The 22027-nt window shown below is 43.8% G+C and overlaps 1 protein-coding gene across 7 annotated transcripts in view; it reads left to right on the forward strand.

The window, feature by feature from the left end:
• The window catches only part of LOC138349446 (serine/threonine-protein kinase OSR1-like), a 580194-nt gene that overhangs the window by 465511 nt on the left and 92656 nt on the right, over positions 1-22027 (forward strand). For all 7 annotated transcript variants that reach the window (XM_069302665.1, XM_069302668.1, XM_069302669.1 and 4 more), the window contains 2 exons: positions 16643-16756; positions 19290-19455. In XM_069302665.1, coding sequence (XP_069158766.1) covers positions 16643-16756; positions 19290-19455 — 280 coding nt within the window. The remainder of the gene's footprint in view (positions 1-16642; positions 16757-19289; positions 19456-22027) is intronic.

Genomic DNA, 22027 nt, shown 5'->3' on the forward strand with positions numbered 1-22027 from the left:
AGCCTTGTACATTGCTTTCATTGACCTTACAAAGGCCTTCGACCTCGTGAATAGGGACGGACTCTTCAAGATCTTGGCCAAAATTGGCTGTCCACCCATCCTACTCAGCATGATACAATCGTTCCACAAGGACATGAAGGGAACAGTCGTGTACGACAGCTCAATTTCTGAACCATTCAACATTAACAGAGGTGTTAAACAGGGGTGTGTTCTTGCTCCAACCCTGTTCGGCATCTTCTTCGCGATCCTTGTCAAGCATGCCTTTGGAACAACCACAGAAGGCATCTATCTCCGTACAAGATCTGATGGAAAGCTCTATAATCTGTCCAGACTCCGAACAAAGACAAAAGTACAGATACGAATCCTCAGGGAGTTCCTCTTCGCCGACGAAGCAGCGATCACCATACACACAGCAGAAGGCCTGCAGCAGCTACTCAACCGCTTTGCCGCAGCCTGTTCCGCATTCGGCCTGACAATCAGCCTGAAGAAGACACAGGTGATGGGACAAGATGTCAGTGAGCTACCCTGTATAAATATAGCAGACTATGTGCTGGAGGCAGTTCACGAGTTGTGTACCTGGGCTCCACAATCTTAACACTTTCGCGCTCTCGGCGCTCAAAAAAAAAACAATACCCCAGATGCTTTCAGCACTTCGCGCGCCTACGCGGTAAGACCGAAAAAGTGTACACTCTTTTGACTGTCCTGACAATAATTGAAGGCGCACATATTTAAATTTGGTATCACTGTGTTCGCAATGAAATTGTCTATAAGAGCATACCTATAAAATGCCGTCCAAACATAAGGAGTATCAACACCAAATAAAAAACTATGCAGATCACTCGCCGAGAGCGCCAAAAAGCAACAAAATGTTTCCACTTTCTTAATGGTTGCGAAGCCTACAGTTGTCCTACATCGCTAATTTTGGTATCATTGGAATCGCAATAAAATTCTCTACACGGACATATGCATATGAATGTTTAATATACGTAATTGCCCACCCGCAAGAGAGTGTGAAGTGGAGAGTAGTTAGCCGCGAGCGCACTGGCGAAAACAGGGGGGAAATCATGCTTGGAAAGTTTATACGTTTCCTGACCCTACTTTTCTATGTACGTATTTCTTTTTTATACCAATGTGTTCGCAATAAAATTTTCTATAAGATGAACTGTATAACATTGGTACAAAGCATGTGTAAGAGAAGCGCCAAATATAGAACCACGTCGCTCAGTATGCGTTCGCGGCAGAAACGAACGCATTGTTTTCGTTCGTTTGATGTTTGTCATGTTTATACTTGTTGAAACATTTTATAATTTGTATGACAGTGATCGCAGTAAAATTCCCTACACAGACATATACATAACACATACAAATATTTCCCACGTGTTGGATATATCAACGGCTAAAGGGAACCCACTGCCACACGCTCGCCACACCCCCAAACATACTTTGTGTATTTTTTTTTTACTCATAGAAGTTTATGTGATATAATATTCATTCTGGTACCAAAAAATTCGCAAATAAATTCTCTACAAAACAAAAGTATCCCCATCCATTTCGGTTAAAAAATGGAATTTATAGAAATATTTTTTCGATTGACGAGAAAAGTAGGCAGTTATGCGGAATCGTAAGAAAAACCAGTGACGAGTTATCTCTAATATAAAGCGCGAAAGTGTTAAACACCCTTTCCCTGGACACTAGTGCTCAACAGGCGTATCGAGAAGGCCGCAACAACACTGGCCAGGCTCAGAAAGCGCGTTTGGGAAAATGCCAAACTGACAGTACACACCAAGGCACAAGTCTACATGGCATGTGTGGTGAGTACACTTCTCTATGGCTCGGAATCCTGGACCCTGCGCTCACGCCAGGAGAGACGGCTTAATACCTTTCACATGCGTAACCTGAGACGCATCCTTGACATCACATGGAAAGACCACGTCACCAACAACACTGTACTCGAGAGAACAGGAGTCCCTTCAATGTTCACTCTCTTGAAACAGAGATGCATGCGATGGCTGGGACATGTCACACGCATGGTCGATGGCCGCATACCGAAGGATCTCTTGTATGGAGAACTGGCATCAGGAAGGAGACCCACCGGAAGACCTCAGGTGCGTTTCAAAGATGCCTGCAAACGCGACCTTAAGCAGATGAACATCGACATCAACACTTGGGAGGCAGCAGCTGCGGACAGATCTGCCTGGAGATGTAAAGTGCAGAAGGGACTCCAGCAATTCGAGGATGAACTGAAGAGGCAAGCGGAGGATAATAGATTTCAGAGGAGGTCTCGACCACTGTCAGACGCACCCGCTTCGGCGCTTATCTGCGCTCGCTGCAGTTGAGACTCATTCTCGGGTTGGCCTTCACAGCCACAGCAAGCGCTGCATCCAACTAGACTACAACAACTAGACACCCAGGGCACAACTCCATAACCCCATGGGATTGACAGATGCCTACTACTATAGTACTATATAGCGTAATAACACCACAAACAGTATTGTTGGAGGAGAAATATTAGTGCGTCTGGCCTTGAGGGTGGCCGCCACCAGCTGACTGTGTGAGTAGCTATGTCTTTGTGCCTTTACTCACCATACAAGCTTAGATGTACAGTGGTACCTCGGAATGCGATTGTCCCTGTATGCGAGGTTTTCGGAAGGCGAGGTGTATTTACTCCAAAAATTTGTCTCGGAAGGCGATGGTTACTTCGGGAGGCGAGTTTGGACGCGAGTTTGTTGATACGCGTACAGCCGACCTAGCGCGTTCGTCGCCCCTCCGCCCCTCAGTTTATTATTGTCTCGCGCTCAGTGACTACCCCCACATCAATTCTTCTTGCGGATTTTCAGTGTTTTGTTGGATTTTTGGTGATTTGTCTATACAATTTGTTATTATATATCTCACCATGGGTCCCAAGAAAGCCAGTGGTAAGGATAAAGGCCAGAAAGCTCATGTGAGGATGACAATAGAGGAGAAACAAGAGATCATTCGGAAGCATGAGAACGGTACACATGTTGTTGAACTTTGTAGGCAGTACAACAAAGCCACATCAACAATATGCACTATACTTAAGAAGAAAAATAAGATTATGGGTGCTAAAGTGGCAAAAGGAGTAAGAACATTAACGGCACAAAGACCACAAATACTTGAAGAAGTGGAAAAGTTGTTATTAATTTGGATACACGACAAGGAGTTGAGGGGTGATAGTGTTTCGGAGGCCATTATTTGTGAGAAAGCCAGGGTGTTGCACGAAGACCTTCTAAAGAATACCCCTGCAACGAGTGATGCAGATAAGAAAGAGTTTAAGGCAAGCAGGGGCTGGTTTGATAAATTTAGAAAGAGAAGTGGTATCCATAGTGTTACAAGGCATGGGGTTATGTGATGTGATTATGGAAGGGGACTCCCCTTCCAAATAGTAACTCCTCTCCTCCTCCCCCCTCCTCACCATCTTCCATACGCCTACAGCACTCGACAGCAAGGTAAGTAATAACTGGAACACAGTTTTGTAGGTTTATTTAGATGAATTAGGTAAATTAGGTATAAAAATTTAGTTTGATGTGGGGTTTTTGGGGTAGTCAGGAACGGATTAATTCATTTCCCTTTATTTCTTATGGGGAAATTAACTTAGGAATGCGAGTTTTTGGAAGGCGAGGCGTCTCCAGGAACGGATTAAACTCTTATTCTGAGGTATGCCTGTACAGTTATGGTGAACAAAACATGTAAATACTTATATATAACGTCTGTATATAAAAGCAAAAACAGTATGGTGGGAGGAGAATGGTGGCAAGTCAGGTGAGGTGAGGGAGGGAGGGAGTGGCAGCCAGTGGCAGGCTGCCACTGGCACTGCCACTGGCACTGCCACTCAGCATGCCAACTTAGTGGTTCGTTATGGTGAACACGAATGTAGATACTTATATATAGCATCTGTATATAGTGAATAAAAGCAAAAACAGTATTGTGGGAGGAGAATGTGGGTGAGTCAGGTGACTTGAGGGAGGGAGGAAGTAGCAGCCAGTGGCAGGCTGCCACTCAGCATGCCAACTTAGGGTCTGTTATGGTGAACACGGATGTAGGTACTTATATATAACGTCTATATATAGTGAATAAAAGCAAAAACAGTATGGTGGGAGGAGAATGTGGGCGAGTGAGGTGTTGAGGGAGTGAGTGGCTGGCTGGTGTGTGGCGGTCACTCCTCGTTACTTTTTGACTCATAATAGCAACTTAGTGGTTCGTTATGGTGAACAAAACATGCAGATACTTATATATAACCTGTGTATATAGTGTAATAACCAACAAAGTATTTGTTCACTATTTGATGAACATAATTGAATCAACAATATGCACACCATATTTTTGAGTACAGCGATGATCCACTCATTTTATTATATAAATATATCACACTACACTCTATTGAATAATATTACAGCAAAAAAACTATGAAAAATCAATTGGAGACATTGAAATAATTAGGTAATTTTCTCTTTGTGGCAACTCCGGCCTGACAGCTGGTGAGCAACAGACCGTCTGGGACGCACACTGAGTCAACGCCTGTTTTTTGCCAGACTTTCCCGCCCTATAGTGGGCAATATATGCCACTTACGATTTTTTTATTATTTTTCCCATGATCAGTGAACACAAATTAACAGGTTTAGAAGAATATATATATATATATATATATATATATATATATATATATATATATATATATATATATATATATATATATATATATATATATATATATATATATATATATATATATATATATATATATATATATAGGGGGGTACCACCACTGGTGCAATTATAGGGACCCACAGCCTCAGAGAAGGGAACACAGAGCACTCAGGGAAAAACTTGACATTTAACTCTGAATACGAAAGAGTGTTCACTTCTCCTACCACCCCCTTTTTTTTTTTTATTATGATGTACACTTTATTATGCAAGGTTATACAGTTACATATCTGATTTTATACAAAAAATGAACATTAAGAGGACACAAGAAAAAGTTCACTTCCTAGAGGCTGTAGATTTCCTCGAACTCTTCCGACGCCGGGCAGGAACCGAGGATGCAGTGGGCATTTCCCCTCTGGATCGCGACACTGAGGCGCTGAAAGAGAAAACTTGCTGCTCTAGGGTCTCTTGTGGTGTCAATGAGCTTGGAACCAAGATCCTTAAGAAACCTTCTTGCACTCTCACCCCATGGGCCTAGGGTCTCAGACCCTATTGGAACGAAATTGTACCTTTGATCTAATTGCCTGTACTTGACTGACTTTTGTTTTTCTCTGTGTGTCGCTGCGGCTCCTGCCGTGCCGGCAGAGAGGGTGATGTATGTCGTTGCCAGGGTGGATACGCAAGTATAGTCCCATACTAACTGCCTGCCACCCTTTCACGGACGCAGTGTGATTCCGTCTGGTCGGCCGGCAAAGCTAACAGAGTCACGGTTCAGTAGGTTGCGGGGCTCTCTCTCCGCTGGACACTGAGCAGAGGCAAGGCTTCTTTTAATGATGTCGTTGACTTCGTCGTGTCTAGTGTGCCAACCACCCGATTTTCCACAGTGCAGGCCATGCAATCCATATTCGTCAGCATCTGCCTCGCCGCAAATACACCTGTGAACAGTGTGGATAGGGGCAGCAAGGCGGAGAGCGACTGCAATACGGAGCTCCTGCGGATCAAGACGTGTGCCTGTCGCAGACATAGGGACTGCCAGAAGGAAGTCCCCTGCATGGGGAGCCTGCACAGCTGTGAGGCGTGCACGATCACTGGGGGTTGTTGCTGCCTCCAGCAAAGCTGTGGCTTCTTTGTCTACAATGGGGCTATATATATATATATATATATATCAATATATATATATATATATATATATATATATATATATATATATATATATATATATATATATATATATATATATATATGTCGTACCTAATAGCCAGAACGCACTTCTCAGCCTACTATTCAAGGCCCGATTTGCCTAATAAGCCAAGTTTTCATGAATTAATGTTTTTTCGTCTACCTAACCTACCTAACCTAACCTAACCTAGCTTTTTTTGGCTACCTAACCTAACCTTACCTATAAATATAGGTTAGGTTAGGTTAGGTAGGGTTGGTTAGGTTCGGTCATATATCTACGTTAATTTTAACTACAATAAAAAAAAATTGACCTCATACATAGAGAAAAGGGTTGCTTTATCATTTCATAAGAAAAAAATTATAGTAAATATATTAATTCAGGAAAACTTGGCTTATTAGGCAAATCGGGCCTTGAATAGTAGGCTGAGAAGTGAGTTCTGGCTACTAGGTACGACATATATATATATATGTCGTACCTAGTAGCCAGAACTCACTTCTCAGCCTACTATTCAAGGCCCGATTTGCCTAATAAGCCAAGTTTTTCTGAATTAATATATTTACTATAATTTTTTTCTTATGAAATGATAAAGCTACCCTTTTCACTATGTATGAGGTCAATTTTTTTATATTGGAGTTAAAATTAACGTAGATATATGACCGAACCTAACCAACCCTACCTAACCTAACCTAACCTATATATATAGGTAAGGTTAGGTTAGGTAGCCAAAAAAAGCTAGGTTAGGTAGGTTAGGTCGACGAAAAAACATTAATTCATGAAAACTTGGCTTATTAGGCAAATCGGGCCTTGCATAGTAGGCTGAGAAGTGAGTTCTGGCTACTAGGTACGACATATATATGTATATATATATATATATATATATATATATATATATATATATATATATATATATATATATATATATATATATGAGGAAAATGAGGTGATTTGGTAAAATGCTATGCCCAAGATTACCATCCGAGTGCCGGCGGTGGGGTGGTTCAAATAGCTTCGGCTATCACCTCATTATGTCCGGTCGTGATGGTCAAGTGGATTAAGGCGTCTTGTACATACCAGTTGCGTTGCTCCTGGGAGTATGGGTTCGAGTCACTTCTGGGGTGTGAGTTTTCAGTTGCATATTGTCCTGGGGACCATTCAGGCTTGTTCGCATTTGTGTTCCTCACGTGTGCCCCAAAGAATGAGGTGATTTGGTAAAATGCTATGCCCAAGATTACCATCCGAGTGCCGGCGGTGGGGTGGTTCAAATAGCTTCGGCTATCACCTCATTATGTCCGGTCGTGATGGTCAAGTGGATTAAGGCGTCTTGTACATACCAGTTGCGTTGCTCCTGGGAGTATGGGTTCGAGTCACTTCTGGGGTGTGAGTTTTCAGTTGCATATTGTCCTGAGGACCATTCAGGCTTGTTCGCATTTGTGTTCCTCACGTGTGCCCCAAAGAATGAGGTGATTTGGTAAAATGCTATGCCCAAGATTACCATCCGAGTGCCGGCGGTGGGGTGGTTCAAATAGCTTCGGCTATCACCTCATTATGTCCGGTCGTGATGGTCAAGTGGATTAAGGCGTCTTGTACATACCAGTTGCGTTGCTCCTGGGAGTATGGGTTCGAGTCACTTCTGGGGTGTGAGTTTTCAGTTGCATATTGTCCTGGGGACCATTCAGGCTTGTTCGCATTTGTGTTCCTCACGTGTGCCCCAAAGAATGAGGTGATTTGGTAAAATGCTATGCCCAAGATTACCATCCGAGTGCCGGCGGTGGGGTGGTTCAAATAGCTTCGGCTATCACCTCATTATGTCCGGTCGTGATGGTCAAGTGGATTAAGGCGTCTTGTACATACCAGTTGCGTTGCTCCTGGGAGTATGGGTTCGAGTCACTTCTGGGGTGTGAGTTTTCAGTTGCATATTGTCCTGAGGACCATTCAGGCATGTTCGCATTTGTGTTCCTCACGTGTGCCCCAAAGAATGAGGTGATTTGGTAAAATGCTATGCCCAAGATTACCATCCGAGTGCCGGCGGTGGGGTGGTTCAAATAGCTTCGGCTATCACCTCATTATGTCCGGTCGTGATGGTCAAGTGGATTAAGGCGTCTTGTACATACCAGTTGCGTTGCTCCTGGGAGTATGGGTTCGAGTCACTTCTGGGGTGTGAGTTTTCAGTTGCATATTGTCCTGGGGACCATTCAGGCTTGTTCGCATATATATATATATATATATATATATATATATATATGTGTATGTATGTATGTATGTTTTTTTGTATGCGCCTGTGAGTGACACATGCTAAATAGCCAGGCACCATACAAGGGTTAAGCAAACTATTGCATCCTTAGTATCTTCTCTTTCATCAAGATACATAGTTTGTTTTGCTTTGTCTGTACTTACTGGGCAATTTTACTTGATTTTGGATACATTTCAGACCATGTTTCCCTTTCCTCTGAGCATTTCACATTCTGGTCCTAGTGTCCAGTAGGCCAAGTTCAGAGGCCTGCACAGTGCACAAGTCTTGGGGCCAGATTCATGAAGCTGTTATGCAAGCACTTACCAACCTGTCATCTTTTCTCAATCTTTGGCGGCTTTGTTTACAATTGTTAAACAGTTCCGAAGCACCAGGAGGCTGTTTGTAACAATAACAACAGTTGATTGGGAATTTTTCATGCTTGTAAAGTGTTTAATAGATGAAACATCAAAGATTGTGGAAAGATGTACACGTTTGTAAGTACTTGCGTAACTGCTTCATGAATCTGGGTCCAGAGGCCTGGTGGTAGTGTGGCTGTGATACCAGAGCCAATGTACTGGGAAGCTACTGAGGCTGCCCAGAAAAATGCATTTTATTGCATTCAACACCTGATTTATATTATTTAAGAGGCAAGTGTATTATATAAAGAGCTGTCAAACTATAATTGACTTTTAATTTACATATATTTGCAGCTGAATCTTAGTCAATAGATATAAGATTTTTTTGTTTTCTGTTTAAAGAACATTGTATATTACATAAGAGATGACTATGTCTTGATGTACAACTTTGTATTTAAAATTCTGAGTTATTTGTCATAAAGAGAAGAGTATCAAAATTAGAATTGTTACATAACTTTGGTGTTTTATTTCTGCTAGTAATATCAACATAGATTTGTCTTTTACAGTATTTAGGTATCTTGTACTGTAATTCAATTCTAACATATTTTTATTTAATGTTTCAGTTGCTACTTCATTTCTGGATCTAGATCCACTAAGCACCATGTATTTTTGTCTTAGTGGCTTTGTCACCAAGGTTCTTAGGAAACCTGGAAGAATTCTCCAATGCATTGTTGTTGAAAAGTTTTGTGGTGTAGTTGTAGTTGTTGTAGTCCTAGTGTCTCAACAGAGGTCACTAGGACTTTTCTGTTGAGCAGTTATAGTGAAGGTAACATTATACCTCTCATCCCATCGCTGCATCAGCTGGAGAACCGACCAATCACATACGTTTGACAGAGTCTTGACAATGCTTAAGTAGCGTTCAAGCAGCCAGGCACTTTTACATATCGTTGTTCTTATATAAGATATATTCCTTGAAATCTATTCGTGATAATTTATATATCAGTCTGACGGTACAGTATATACAAATTAAATTGTTCGGCATATCTGTTAAGTACACAATTTATTGGAGTGTAATAACCTAAGTGGATTTACAGGATAAGAACTCTGCTCGTGGTGTTCTGTCTTGCAAGTACTCTGTCATATGAAGCTTTGAAACTACTGAGAGTTTAGGTGTCTGTAGCCTTCTCACTTGTTCCATCCATATGCAAATTTGTTTGCATATGAAACTTTCTAATATTTTTTTTGGCACCTTTGTTTCCATAGTTTGAATTTATGACCTCTTGTTCTTGGAAGTTACACATTTCATGAATTCCTCTTTGCCAATTATTTAGATTCCTGTTACTATTTTGTATGTAGTGATCATATTGCCTCTTCTTTATTCTAACATCATCATATTTAACCCTCAACATGCAGCCCAGTCAATGCACCAATACAGCAACCCATCCTCAGTCTATTTTCATTCCTAACAGTGGTCAACCCCAAAGATACATTCATAAGTTTTTAAATGCTGTTCATTCAAAATAGGAATTTTCTCAAATATAAATTAATATTATTATATAAGCATATAGTGCATATTTAGCCATTGGTTAGGTTACGGGTTTAGGTTTTGTTGGCAATTATTTATATTTGTAATATGTGGGTGAAGCTTTTACAGCATTGGGGTTCGAACAAAAAGTTGTCAGCAAAGCACTGTTCGAGAAGTGTTCGAACGTCATCAGTTGTAAGTCGTGTGTAAACTGTTTTTCATTCATAAAAGGGGGTTTGGCGGGTGCATGGAATCACTTTTGGCCTTTGTTTATGAGGACGGGCTGAATACAAATGACTGTTGGGTTCAAAAAAATTGAAACCTCAAAAATTTCCAAATGAACTCGGTAAACTGTGTAAACAACTGATTGACACACACTAAACTGGCTCCAACTCGTTAGTACTAAACTACTGTCACCAGGGGCCCAGATATCCACAATTTGCCCAACCCTTCCAAGTAAATTATGGAGCAGTTGTGAAAACCCACAACCCACAACCCACAAAGTTGTGAAAACAACAAAACCCTCCAGTTGATTGACAGTTGAGAGGAGGGACCAAAGAGCCAGAGCTCAACCCCCGCAGACACAACTAGGTGAGTACAACCACCAACTGAGAAATCTGGTTGGTATTGGAAGGTGTCAGGGAGCCATTGGGATTCATCTGCTGAAGCATGTCATTACATTCAATGCTGGATTTCTGGGGTCCTTGAAGCTAATTAACCACAGCAAAACCCAAGGAGCATACCAAGGAGAAGGAACAGCAGGTACTATGGTGAAGGTGAAGCAATTGACCAAGAAAAATGGCCTAAGGCAACATAGGCATGATGAGGACATTGACCAAATACGAGGCTGCTAGGACCCTGTTCGACCAACCAAAACCCCAGTGCCTGAATGTCAACCCAGGACAAGTTGGCAAAGACGGTTGCAATCGTAGCATATTTCCCAACATCATGGGCATGAGAGTAGACTGCAGGATGGCTAGATTTCATAAACTGAGAAATGCAAACCTCAGAAAAAGGGGCCCAAGCAGACAGGATCAACCCACAAAGCATCCATCGAGGCAGAATCGATGGCACAACGGTAATGATGAAGAACCATTGCCAGATGTGGAAAATGATGCACCTTTGGCCACAGCAACCAAACATAAATAACCAAAATACCCCTCTGGAAGCATGCTGACTCATTCATCACAATTAATTTAAGAAGATGGCAAATGAACAGCATGCCCACTAGGGTCAAAGGAGCAGAATCTCCACCCCTGAAAAAGAGCATGAAGCTCCCCAACCCAACAACCAGAGGCGAGAGCCAACAGAAAATTGCCCTTAAAAAAAAAATAGTCTTGGTCTGAGAGGAACCAAGAAACCAAGAGGAAGAAATAAATATGAGAAAACAGACCACAGACCAGGATGGCACAAGAGGAGCATGAGCAGGCCAGAGGGTAAACAAAGCACGAGACAACTTGCAGAAGGGCTCTGAAGAAGTATCATAGCAAACGCAAGCAATAGAGGCTTCAGCAGTACTCAACGATTAGAGGTGGCAGTATCGGGCATGAGATGCTGGTCAAGAAATGACTAGACAAAAAGGAAAGCACAACCCGAACTGAGACAAAAGAAAGATGACAGAGGGACAGAAAGAGGTGAAATGAGTACCAAGCGACTCTATACTGGCTCTTCGAGGACAAATGCAGGTGGTTCACCATTAACCCAGCCACCTGTTTGCTGTAGAACTGGCGCTAGAGAAGCGTTGGAAAATCCAGACGGAAAGAGCTGAGAAGTTTGAACCAGCAAGGTATGTCACCAGACCAATCTGGAAGAGGCAGTCATGGAAAATACCTGGGTCAAGACACTAGGCAATAAGATCCAGAAACCTAGTTTGAGCTTCAATCTGGCAATGACCAGAACAACAGCTGAACTAGGGAAAAAGAGGTCAATGAACCCCACCTTAGCCAGTCCAGCTAAGAAGCATCCATTGCCAGAGCTTCACTATTGGGGAACAGAGCACCAATTTCACACCACACAGAGGTCCACATCAGGGTGCCCAAATGTCCCAGAAAGCCACCAGAAGGACATGTTGTCAATGGGCCACTCTTTAGAGATGACAGGAAATACTAGCCATCAGTGAGAACATTGGGTACTTCATGAACATGTACAGTACAGAGAACCAAACCTAGAGAAACCAGAAGATGAGCTACATGCAGTATGCAGTGTTCAGCACCACAAAGTGTTCGGAATGGACCAAAGAGACTGGCCCTCTATCCTTGGTTCTGGCAAGAACTACGGGGGAGCAGTCCGAATTGAACTGGAGCACGGAGCCTGGAGAAATCTGAATACTCCCCTTGGCAAGGCACATTGTTGAAAACTCACGCACCGAATTGTGCACATAACTGATGGAGGGCTGCTGCTGGCCCCTCGCTGGTCAGGGGCCGCCGCTGGCCTTTTCTGGCCAGGGGGCCACTGTTGTTATATAATACATGTAAAAGGAAAGATTTTATATGTAACCTTTGTACTACTTTTCTGTGGGGAATCCCTACGACTCCCTGGAGCTTATCGGGCTAATGTATGTTATATTAGACCGGGACTTTAGCTATGGAGTTCAGACTTACCAGGGACCATGAGCCAGAATCTGGCCCCTTCAGAGAGGTTGCACGGAGCAATGGCCCTAGAAAACCCCCTTGTGGTTGGGGGTTTTCCTTATCTGCCATCAACTGAGGTTAGCCACTCAGAAAGGTAGGCATAACAAAACAAACCCCACATGGTAAGAAACTAACAACAAAAACCGAACAGAGAAGTAGAACTGGTAGATACACGGACTTCGCAAAGGCTTTTGATAAATGTGACCATGGCGTGAAAGCACACAAAATGAATGAATGGGAATACAAAACACACAAATGGGAATAACCGGTAAAGTAGGACGCTGGATACTCAGTTTTCTGTCAAACAGGACTCAGCGAGTAACGGTCAGCCATATAAAATCTAGTCCGAGTGCAGTTAAAAGTTCTGTACCTCAGGGTACAGTCCTTGCACCGCTGCTTTTCCTTATTCTCATATCAGATATAGACAAAAATACAAGTCACAGCTTCATGTCATCCTTTGCAGATGACACAAAAATCAGTGTGAAAATTACCTCGGCTGAAGACATTGAAAAACTTCAAGCAGATATTAATAAAGTTTTTGACTGGGCATCAGAAAATAACATGATGTTTAACAGTGATACATTCCAGGTACTCAGGTATGGTAAAAATGAGGACCTTAAACATAATACAGGGTACAGAACACAATCAAATGTGCCCATAGTAGGAAAACAGCATGTAAAGGATTTGGGAATAATGATGTCTGATGACCTAACGTTTAGGGAGCATAACCAAGCAAATATTGCATCAGCCAGAAAAATGATAGGATGGATTACAAGAACTTTCAAATCCAGGGATCCCATCACAATGGTCGTACTCTTCAAGTCACTTGTGTTGTCCCGTCTTGAGTACTGCTCAGTACTCACTTCCCCCTTCAGCGTAGGAGAGATTGCTGAAATAGAGGGAATACAGAAAACATATAGGGCATGCATAGATGCAATAAAGCACCTAAATTATTGGGATCATCTCAAAGCCCTCCAAATGTACTCACTAGAAAGAAGACGAGAGAGATATCAAATAATATACACCTGGAAGATACTGGAGGGCCAAGTACAAATCTACACAGTAAAATAACAACGTACTGGAGTGAACGATATGGTAGAAAATGCAGAATAGAATTGGTGAAGAGCAGGGGTGCCATAGGCACAATTAGAGAACACTGTATAAACATCAGAAGTCCACGGTTGTTCAACGCCCTCCCAGCGAGCATAAAAAATATTGCCGGAACAACCGTGGACATCTTCAAGAGGAAACTAGATTTATTCCTCTAAGGAGTGCCGGACCAACCGGGCTGTGGTGGGTATGTGGGCCTGCGGGTCGCTCCAAGCAACAGCCTAGTGGACCAAACTCTCACAAGTCAAGCCTGGCCTTGGGCCGGGCTTGGGAAGTAGAAGAACTCCCAGAACCCCATCAACCAGGTATCAACCAGAACTTCCTACAATCCCAAGAAAACAAGGAAACAAGCAAACGTAACACACTACTGCCGTGCTGCTCATCCGCGCAGCCCTCCTCTCCCGAAGAGAGGGACGAGGGGGGGGGCTGGACCTCACCGCGCCGGCTGCATAGCACTCCAGTTCGTAAGCTAATGCCAACTGGGACAGACGCTTCTCTGGCCTGAGTTTCCTAGGCGGTGTTTGCCTTCGTGGTGCGCACTGCTGTGTTTTTGTGTTTTGCGGTGGCCAGGTGTTCCTCATCCTTGTCCTTCCGTCAGGCTCACAGCACGGTTCGGGAGTTCATGGCTGTCTGGTTGCACTTCAGAGGGTTCGGGTCACTCGGGGCTCTACCATCCGGCTCTATTCGGACTGTTCTCCGGTGGTTTATTGCCGGAACCACGGGGGTTCTCTTCGGTCCTTGCCCCTTTGGGGTTGGTCCCTTCGAGTGGATCGTCTGTTGGATTCTCGGGGTTTGGTTCTCCATGCATTTCGTGTCCGGGGAGTGTCCTACGTCCTGGCGGACGGCCTCGGTTCATTCCTCTGTTCATGTATTGGCCAGTCGTCACCAATTTCGTTGGCACTGCCGGACGTACGAACTCCCGGACATGGACGTCTTCACATTGGCGTGGTCTCGGTGTCTCCCATTTTATGTGGCGCCCTTCCCTTCCTGAGAGGCGTTTGTGGTGGATGCCTTTCGGTAGGTCTGGCCGAGGTGGAGTTACCTGAACCTCTTCCCCCGGTCCAACTGTTGCTTCGGGTTCTGGCTCGGTTGAAGTCCTTCTCACGGAGAGTAGTCCTCGTGGCCGGCCCAGCTTGTTTTCAGATGCTGCTTGATCGGTGTCTGAACCCGGGGCGTTTCTTGCGGCTCTGCCTCTTTTGGCAGGTCGGACCAGTCTAGTACGTGGCTGGTTCGGCCTTCTCCTTGGCTCTTCGCGTCTGGTCTTTTGATGCAGGTGTATCACCATCTCTATGGTGATCAGGTGGCTTCGTTGATGGTGTCCCACTTGTGAGCTTCATCTCGGCGACAGTATGAGGTTTCCTGGCGTTCCTATTCGCCATTTTCTTGCTCTTTGTAGGTTGTCTTCTCTTTCGCATCGGGTTGTCTTGTCCTTTCTTGGTCTTCCGGACCATTATTGATGCTTCTTACTGTCGCCTCATATCGTGCAACGCTGGCGGAGCCGCTCCAGCTTACGTTTGGGGTGGACATCACATCTGTCCGTTCCATATGCTTTCTTGTGCTTTGTTTCACCTCCGGCCTACTCATGCGCTGCCTGAGCCGTCCTGGTCCTTGGTCAGGGTGCTCTCTTATCTTTCCTCTGCTTGGTGTGTGGTAGCCCTTTCGGTTCAAGTTTGTTTTTCACAGGTCTTATATTTATTGGCATTGGCCTCTGGGGGTCAGGTTGGGTGCTTCCGGCTCTCCTCCAGCGCAGGAGTTTCTGCTCTTTTGGTTCTGATGGTAGGTTTGTACGTTTGCAGCCTTCTCCGTCTTTTCTGGCGAAGGCCGAGACGGCTGCTTTCCTGAGGGGTCCTTGGGTTATTGATGCTTGGTTGGTTCGGCCGGGGGTGCGTCTTGTGTTGTGTCCGGTTGCGGCTCTTCGCCGTTACCTGCGTGCCGTGGCTAGAAATGTGCTTTGGGTTGATTCGGTTTCTCTCATTCCCCGTTCCAGGGCTCGGGTCTCCCAGGTCGACCGCTGGGTTAAGTCTAGCCAGCCTGCGGGATATCCTCGCACCTGTGCTAGTCCTCGGCAGCAAAAGTGCTCGGCACTTTTGCTGCCGAGGTTGGCGACGTGTCTTGGGCTCATTCGGGCGCAGGGATTTGGAGGTCGTTCAGGTTCCTGGCCACCCGTTATTTTCTGAGCATGTCTGCTCCTGGGCATTCTGGTGTTCGTTCGGGTCGCAGGTTGCAGAGTGTCGTCTCGACTTTGCATTGCGGAGTTTGTGGCGGCTGCCTCCCAGGTTAGCCCTTTCTTTTCCTTCTCTTTAGGTATGAAGCTCCAGGGAGCCGTAGGGGCTCCCCACAGAAACCAACGTCGAATGTAATGAAATGCCATTTTATGGGTGACCCCTGGAGGCTCCCTGGCAACCCTCCCTCCCACTGGTCGGCGTTTTTTCGCGTTTGTTGACACTTCGCTTCCGAACTGGAGTGCTATGCAGCCGGCACGGTGAGGTCCAGCGCCCCCCTTCCCCTCTCAGGGAGGCGAGGGCTGCGCAGACGAGTGGTGTGGCAGTAGTGTGTTACATTTGCATGTTTGCTTGTTTCCTTGGGATTGTAGGGAGTTCTATCTCTCTGTTCGGTTTTTGTTGTTAGTTTCTTACCATGTGGGGTTTGTTTTGTTATGCCTACCTTTCTGAGTGGCTAACCCCGGTCGATGGCAGATAAGGAAAACCCCCAACCACAAGGGGTTTTTCCAGGGCCATTGTTCCCTGCAACCTCTCTGAAGGGGCCAGGTTCTGGCTCATGGTCCCTAATAGGTCTGAACTCCATAGCTAATGTCCTGGTCTAATATTACATAGAGTAGCCCCGATAAGAGGGGCTCACCCAGAAAATGCTATTTCATTACATTCAACGCTGGTTTTTTGGTAAGACTAATTATTTATAAATTTTATCTCTTGTCTTTATCTTTTGTAGAATGAAGACGTCAGACTGTAAGCATGGGGTGTTTGATGAAGCAGTAATCGCAACAGCGTTACGCGAGGTATTGAAGGGCCTTGAGTACTTTCACAATAATGGACAAATTCATAGGTAATTAATAATTAAACAGGTTTATCTATCCACGACCAGGATGTTTAATGATTTTTGTTTTTCTGAGTCTTTCTCATTTGTTCTTCCTCACTTTAATGTGAGACAGTATATGTCAGATGCTGCTAAGACTTGGATCTGAGTTTCTGTGTTTGACACACTAATGTTTTGACTATTATTTAAAGAAACATTCCTTGCCAGACTAATTGGTTCAATGTGAATCAAATAATGACGCAGAATTCGGCAGTGTGGTAATATAATAATAGGGCACTTAACTTTACAAATAATAATATGGTATATACAGTAATAATAAGAATAATTTGTATTTGGCTTAGGAATTGCAGAGTAACTCTTTTTAAGACCATTGGGGTAAAATGGCAGTTAGCCATGTCTGCTGAACTCTGGTTTACCAGCAGACACCTGGATGGTGTTAATAAACAAGAATATAATAGTGTAGTTACAGGATGAGAGTTATGCTCAAGGTGACCCGTCTTCCCAGCACTCTTTGTCATATAATTTGTCATGTAAATTTATGACGGTTTGGGCCTCTACCACCTTCTCGCTCAACTTGTTCCAACCATCAACCACTCAGTTTGTGAAAGTGATTTATCTAATATTTTTTCAGCAGCTTTGTTTAGTTAGCTTAAATCCATTGCCTCTTGGTTCTTGAAGTTCCAGGTCTCAAGAATTCTTCTTTATCAATTTTGTTGATTGCCATTATTATTTTGGAAGCAGTTATCATAAGCCTCTTTTTCTTTTATCTTCTAGCTTTGGCATATTTAATGCTTCTAACCTCTCCTTGTAGCTCTTTTTCTTTCAGTTCCAGAAGCCATTTAGTTGCATGTCTTTGTACCTTTTCCAGTTTGATTATGTGCTTCTTAAGAAATGGTTACCATCGCAGCTGCATATTCCAACATTGGTTTCACAGAGTTTTGCACCATTTCTTTATTATTTCACCATCCTTGTACAGTACAGTATTTAAGAATAATTCTGAAATTGGAAAGCATAGCATAGGCTCTTCGCACAATATTTTTTATGTAGTCCTCGGGTGACAGTCTTTTTGAACCACCCCAAGATATCTTTCTTTATCAGAATTTGTTAATCTTTCTCACATAATTTGTAGATTCTTGTAGCCTATTTTATCCTATTCCAAATTCCATAATATGGCATTTATTCATGTTAACTTCAATTTGCCAAATGGGGCTCTATACAGTATACTTATTTTGTCCAGGTCTTCTTGAAAGGTATGACAATCATGTGAGTTTCTTATCCTCCCTAGTATCTTAGCATCTTCGGCAAATATGTTCATATAATTCTGTATTCTTTCTGGTAGATCGTTTATGTAGTCAATGAACATTACCGGTGCAAGAACTGAATCATGTAGCTCCACTCATGACATTTCTTCTGTCTGATACCATGCCTCTGATTATTGCCCTCATTTTTCTATCAGAAAATTGTTCATCCATGTTAGAAGCCTCCCTGTCACTCCCGTATGTTTCAGTATCCAGAACAACCTCTTATGTGTGTCTGTTGTTAGTAATGTGCATGACCAGCAGACACCGTGATGGTGTTAATAAACAAGAATATAATAGTGGGTTACATGTGGGTGTAGATAATTGTACAACCCATCCTCCTCTTTAGATAGTACCTATTGTGACAGTTGTGAATAGTCATGAATTCATACAAACTTAGCTTTTACATAGCAGTATACTGACTAGTAAGGAATTCTTTTAAAATAAATGAAGCTTAAAAACAAACTTAAATATTCCTAGGCTTATTATAGCACACATGTACTATATTAGGCCTCAGATATTGTGTATTAGGCCTAGGAAGGTTTACTTAGGTTAGCTTAGTTTGTCAAAGCAACACAAGTAATAAATAGTTTTCCGGCTGTCTAACTCAGTAGTTCAGATTTCTAGTTTTTAATTTCGTTGTACGTTGGTATATATACTATGGTCCTCATGGTTACTATAAGTACTACCAAAACAGGAGTTTGGGCTGCAATAATGTGGCTGAAGGTATGGTGACCAAACCATACACCAGAAGATGAAGAAACGACAACGTTGATAATACAACTTGATAATGGTCCATGACATACTGAAATGTCGTCATTTCTTCATATTCTGGTGTGCGGGTGATTGGTCATCGTGTGGTTCCCTGCTGCTGTAAGTTAGTAATGTGCATGAAAATAATTGGATGTATGCTGTTGTTGATGATCGTAATTCAAGACCATAGATAACATTATTAATAGATAACTCACATTTTCTTAAAATAATATAGTAATAGTAGGATGCCAATTTATTAAGGAAAATTACTGGAAGGTGGAAGAAATATTGCCAGACCAAGAGTGTTGAGATGAAAGTTGTTGCCAAAAGTTAAAGGTTTGAAGTTAGAACGTACTTACTAGGTCATCATGGTTAGCTATTACAGTACAGTATATTGTTTCATAATTATGGCAATGTACATAAGATGATAGGTCATTGTATATGCACATTACAGTACTTAGGAAAGTAATGCATCATTTGATATTTTTCAGAGATATCAAAGCGGGAAATATATTGTTAGGTGAAGATGGTGTTGTACAAATTGCTGATTTTGGTGTAAGTGCCTGGCTGTCAACTGGAGGAGATTTATCACGTCAAAAATCTCGGCATACCTTTGTTGGAACTCCATGTTGGATGGCACCGGAGGTGATGGAACAGGTAAGAAATAATACATCCTCACTTACTATTCAATTTTGTATTCGGTTTTAATAGATTTTATAACAATAGGTTAAGATCCATTTATGAAGTGAAAGTTTTAGAAGAAAAGTCATATTTTCTGGATGAGCCCCAGTGGCTCCCTGAAGCTACTATAATGATATAGTGCCAAACTACTTGATACCATCAGTCACAGAGTTCTTTTCAGCCTAGGGGGACCAAAAGCCAGAAACTGGCTCCCTCAGAGAAGAATAAGAATCAGTGGCACTATGATAAAATTGTCTGTGGCATTTAATCATGTCTGTCACCACCACCACAGAAGTGGTCTGAAAGTCAGCGAACTAAAACAGACCACTGCTAGTGAGAAGGGTGACTTTTGCTTCAGAACTTGCAAAAGAACTCCCCCCCCCCCTCCCCAGCAGTGTAAACAATTGAAAATTCATGAAACCAGTACTCAGTACTAGCTTGTTTGCCCCACCTATTCCCCTCATTTGTGGGTAGGGGGTGAGGTAGCCAGGGGTGAGCAGCTTCATTCTCAGTTGTTGCGGATGGTAGACAGTGTGAGGTGCCCTCTCTGTCACTCTGGCTCTGATGTCCTGCTTTCCAGCTAAGTGGGAGTTGCCATTGTGCCTATTCCTATTCAGTTTGAGCCAGGAGTTGAGTGTGTGCTTGAGGCTGCATGTGTTCAAGGTTCTTTTCCCTGGGTGCTCCTTTAGTGCTGCCCCTTGCACTGCCAGTGTTATCTGGAGTGTTCACTGCCTTAGGGAACTCTCTTCACTTGTGGTGGCTCCTCGCCCTTCTGATAAGCTAGCTCTCCTTGACTGTCTGTCTTTCCTCAGGTCGGGAGTGAGTTTGGCTGATGGTGCGCACTGTGGTTTAAGGAATTACCTAAGTAGTAGTTACTTTGTTCGGGCATGAACCCACTCTTTGACTTCGGGGTGTGAACCCTTTTCTGGGGGGGACCCTGTCGGTGCCCCGGAGCTATCCAGGCTGAATGGATATGTATAACTTTCTGGTATCAGTCAATGTGCACGGAGTTCTTGCCTACCGAGGACCATGAGCCAGAACCTGGCCCCCTCAAGAGAAGAGGGGACAGGTTCTGTGTCTCGCATCGACCGGATCTAGCACCCAGAAATGGTGGTGCCCCAAAACAAACCCTTATTCTGGTGTAATTATTGCTACCGAAAGCCAAACCAGTGGACAGAACTCCCCAAACGAAAATTAGCAAATGACCATGATGTTATGTCGCCGCACCACTGTCTGCGCAAATTCCCCCTCCCCGGGAGGGGGAAGGGGGAACCCCAGACCCCCACGCCGGCGATCCACCCTTCAGTTCTCAGGCTGATGTGCTACTGGCGTGGTCTTGTGCCTCTGTCTCCAGCAATTTGTCTCAGATTCTGTGCCTTGTGGCGTGGACTGTCTTTACTGGTGGTGTGTGAGCCAGGAGTAATATTCTTTGGCACTCGAGCTGCATGCGCCTAGGGCCACCTTCCCTAGGTGCTCTGTAAGTACTACCCTTGGGGCATCCACAAGTCACTTCGGGATCTGTCCCCGATGTGTCTTTTACTGCTCAGTACTTGGCCACCCTTGGAGTCAACTGGGGTTTTTGTTGCCCATGTTTGCCTTTGGATAGGGGTAGTTTTTGTCACTGGTAGGGGCCGCGGGGTACTGCACAGCTAGTTTTTACCTCTTACAGCGGCCGGCTCTGTTCCACCTGGGTACGTTGTCCTCTTGTGGGGTTTTGCTTTTGTTTTTTTGCCTGGTGAGAGGGTCTGCTCTGGTGATTGTCCCTTCTATGTTGGTGTGTGTATATATCTATCATTATATCTATTCTTAGTTTTTGTGTGGTTGGTGGTACCCCTTGCTACCTACCTTGAGTACCTTGAGGTGCTTCCGGGGCTTAGTGTCCCCGCGGCCCGGTCGTCGACCAGGCCTCCTGGTTGCTGGACTGGTCAACCAGGCTGTTGGACGCGGCTGCTCGCAGCCTGACGTATGAGTCACAGCCTGGTTGATCAGGTATCCTTTGGAGGTGCTTATCCAGTTCTCTCTTGAACACTGTGAGGGGTTTGCCAGTTATGCCCCTTATGTGTAGTGGAAGCGTGTTGAACAGTCTTGGGCCTCTGATGTTGATAGAGTTCTCTCTCAGAGTACCTGTTGCACCTCTGCTTTTCAACGGGGGTATTCTGCACATCCTGCCATGTCTTCTGGTCTCATGTGGTGTTATTTCTGTGTGCAGGTTTGGGACCAGCCCCTCAATTATTTTCCACGTGTAAATTATTATGTATCTCTCCCGCCTGCGCTCAAGGGAGTACAGATTTAGGCTCTTTAGTCGGTCCCAGTAATTTAGATGTTTTACTGAGTGGATTCTAGCAGTAAAGGATCTCTGCACGCTCTCTAGGTCAGCAATTTCTCCAGCTTTGAAAGGGGCTGTCATTGTGCAGCAGTACTCCACTCTAGAGAGCACAAGCGCTTTGAAAAGTATCATCATCGGTATAGCGTCTCTAGTGTGAAAAGTTCTTGTTATCCAACCTATCATTTTTCTTGCAGTTGTGACGGCTACTTTATTGTGTTCTTT

The sequence above is a fragment of the Procambarus clarkii genome, chromosome 48 (assembly GCF_040958095.1).
Source record: "Procambarus clarkii isolate CNS0578487 chromosome 48, FALCON_Pclarkii_2.0, whole genome shotgun sequence".
Classification (NCBI taxonomy): domain Eukaryota; kingdom Metazoa; phylum Arthropoda; class Malacostraca; order Decapoda; family Cambaridae; genus Procambarus; species Procambarus clarkii.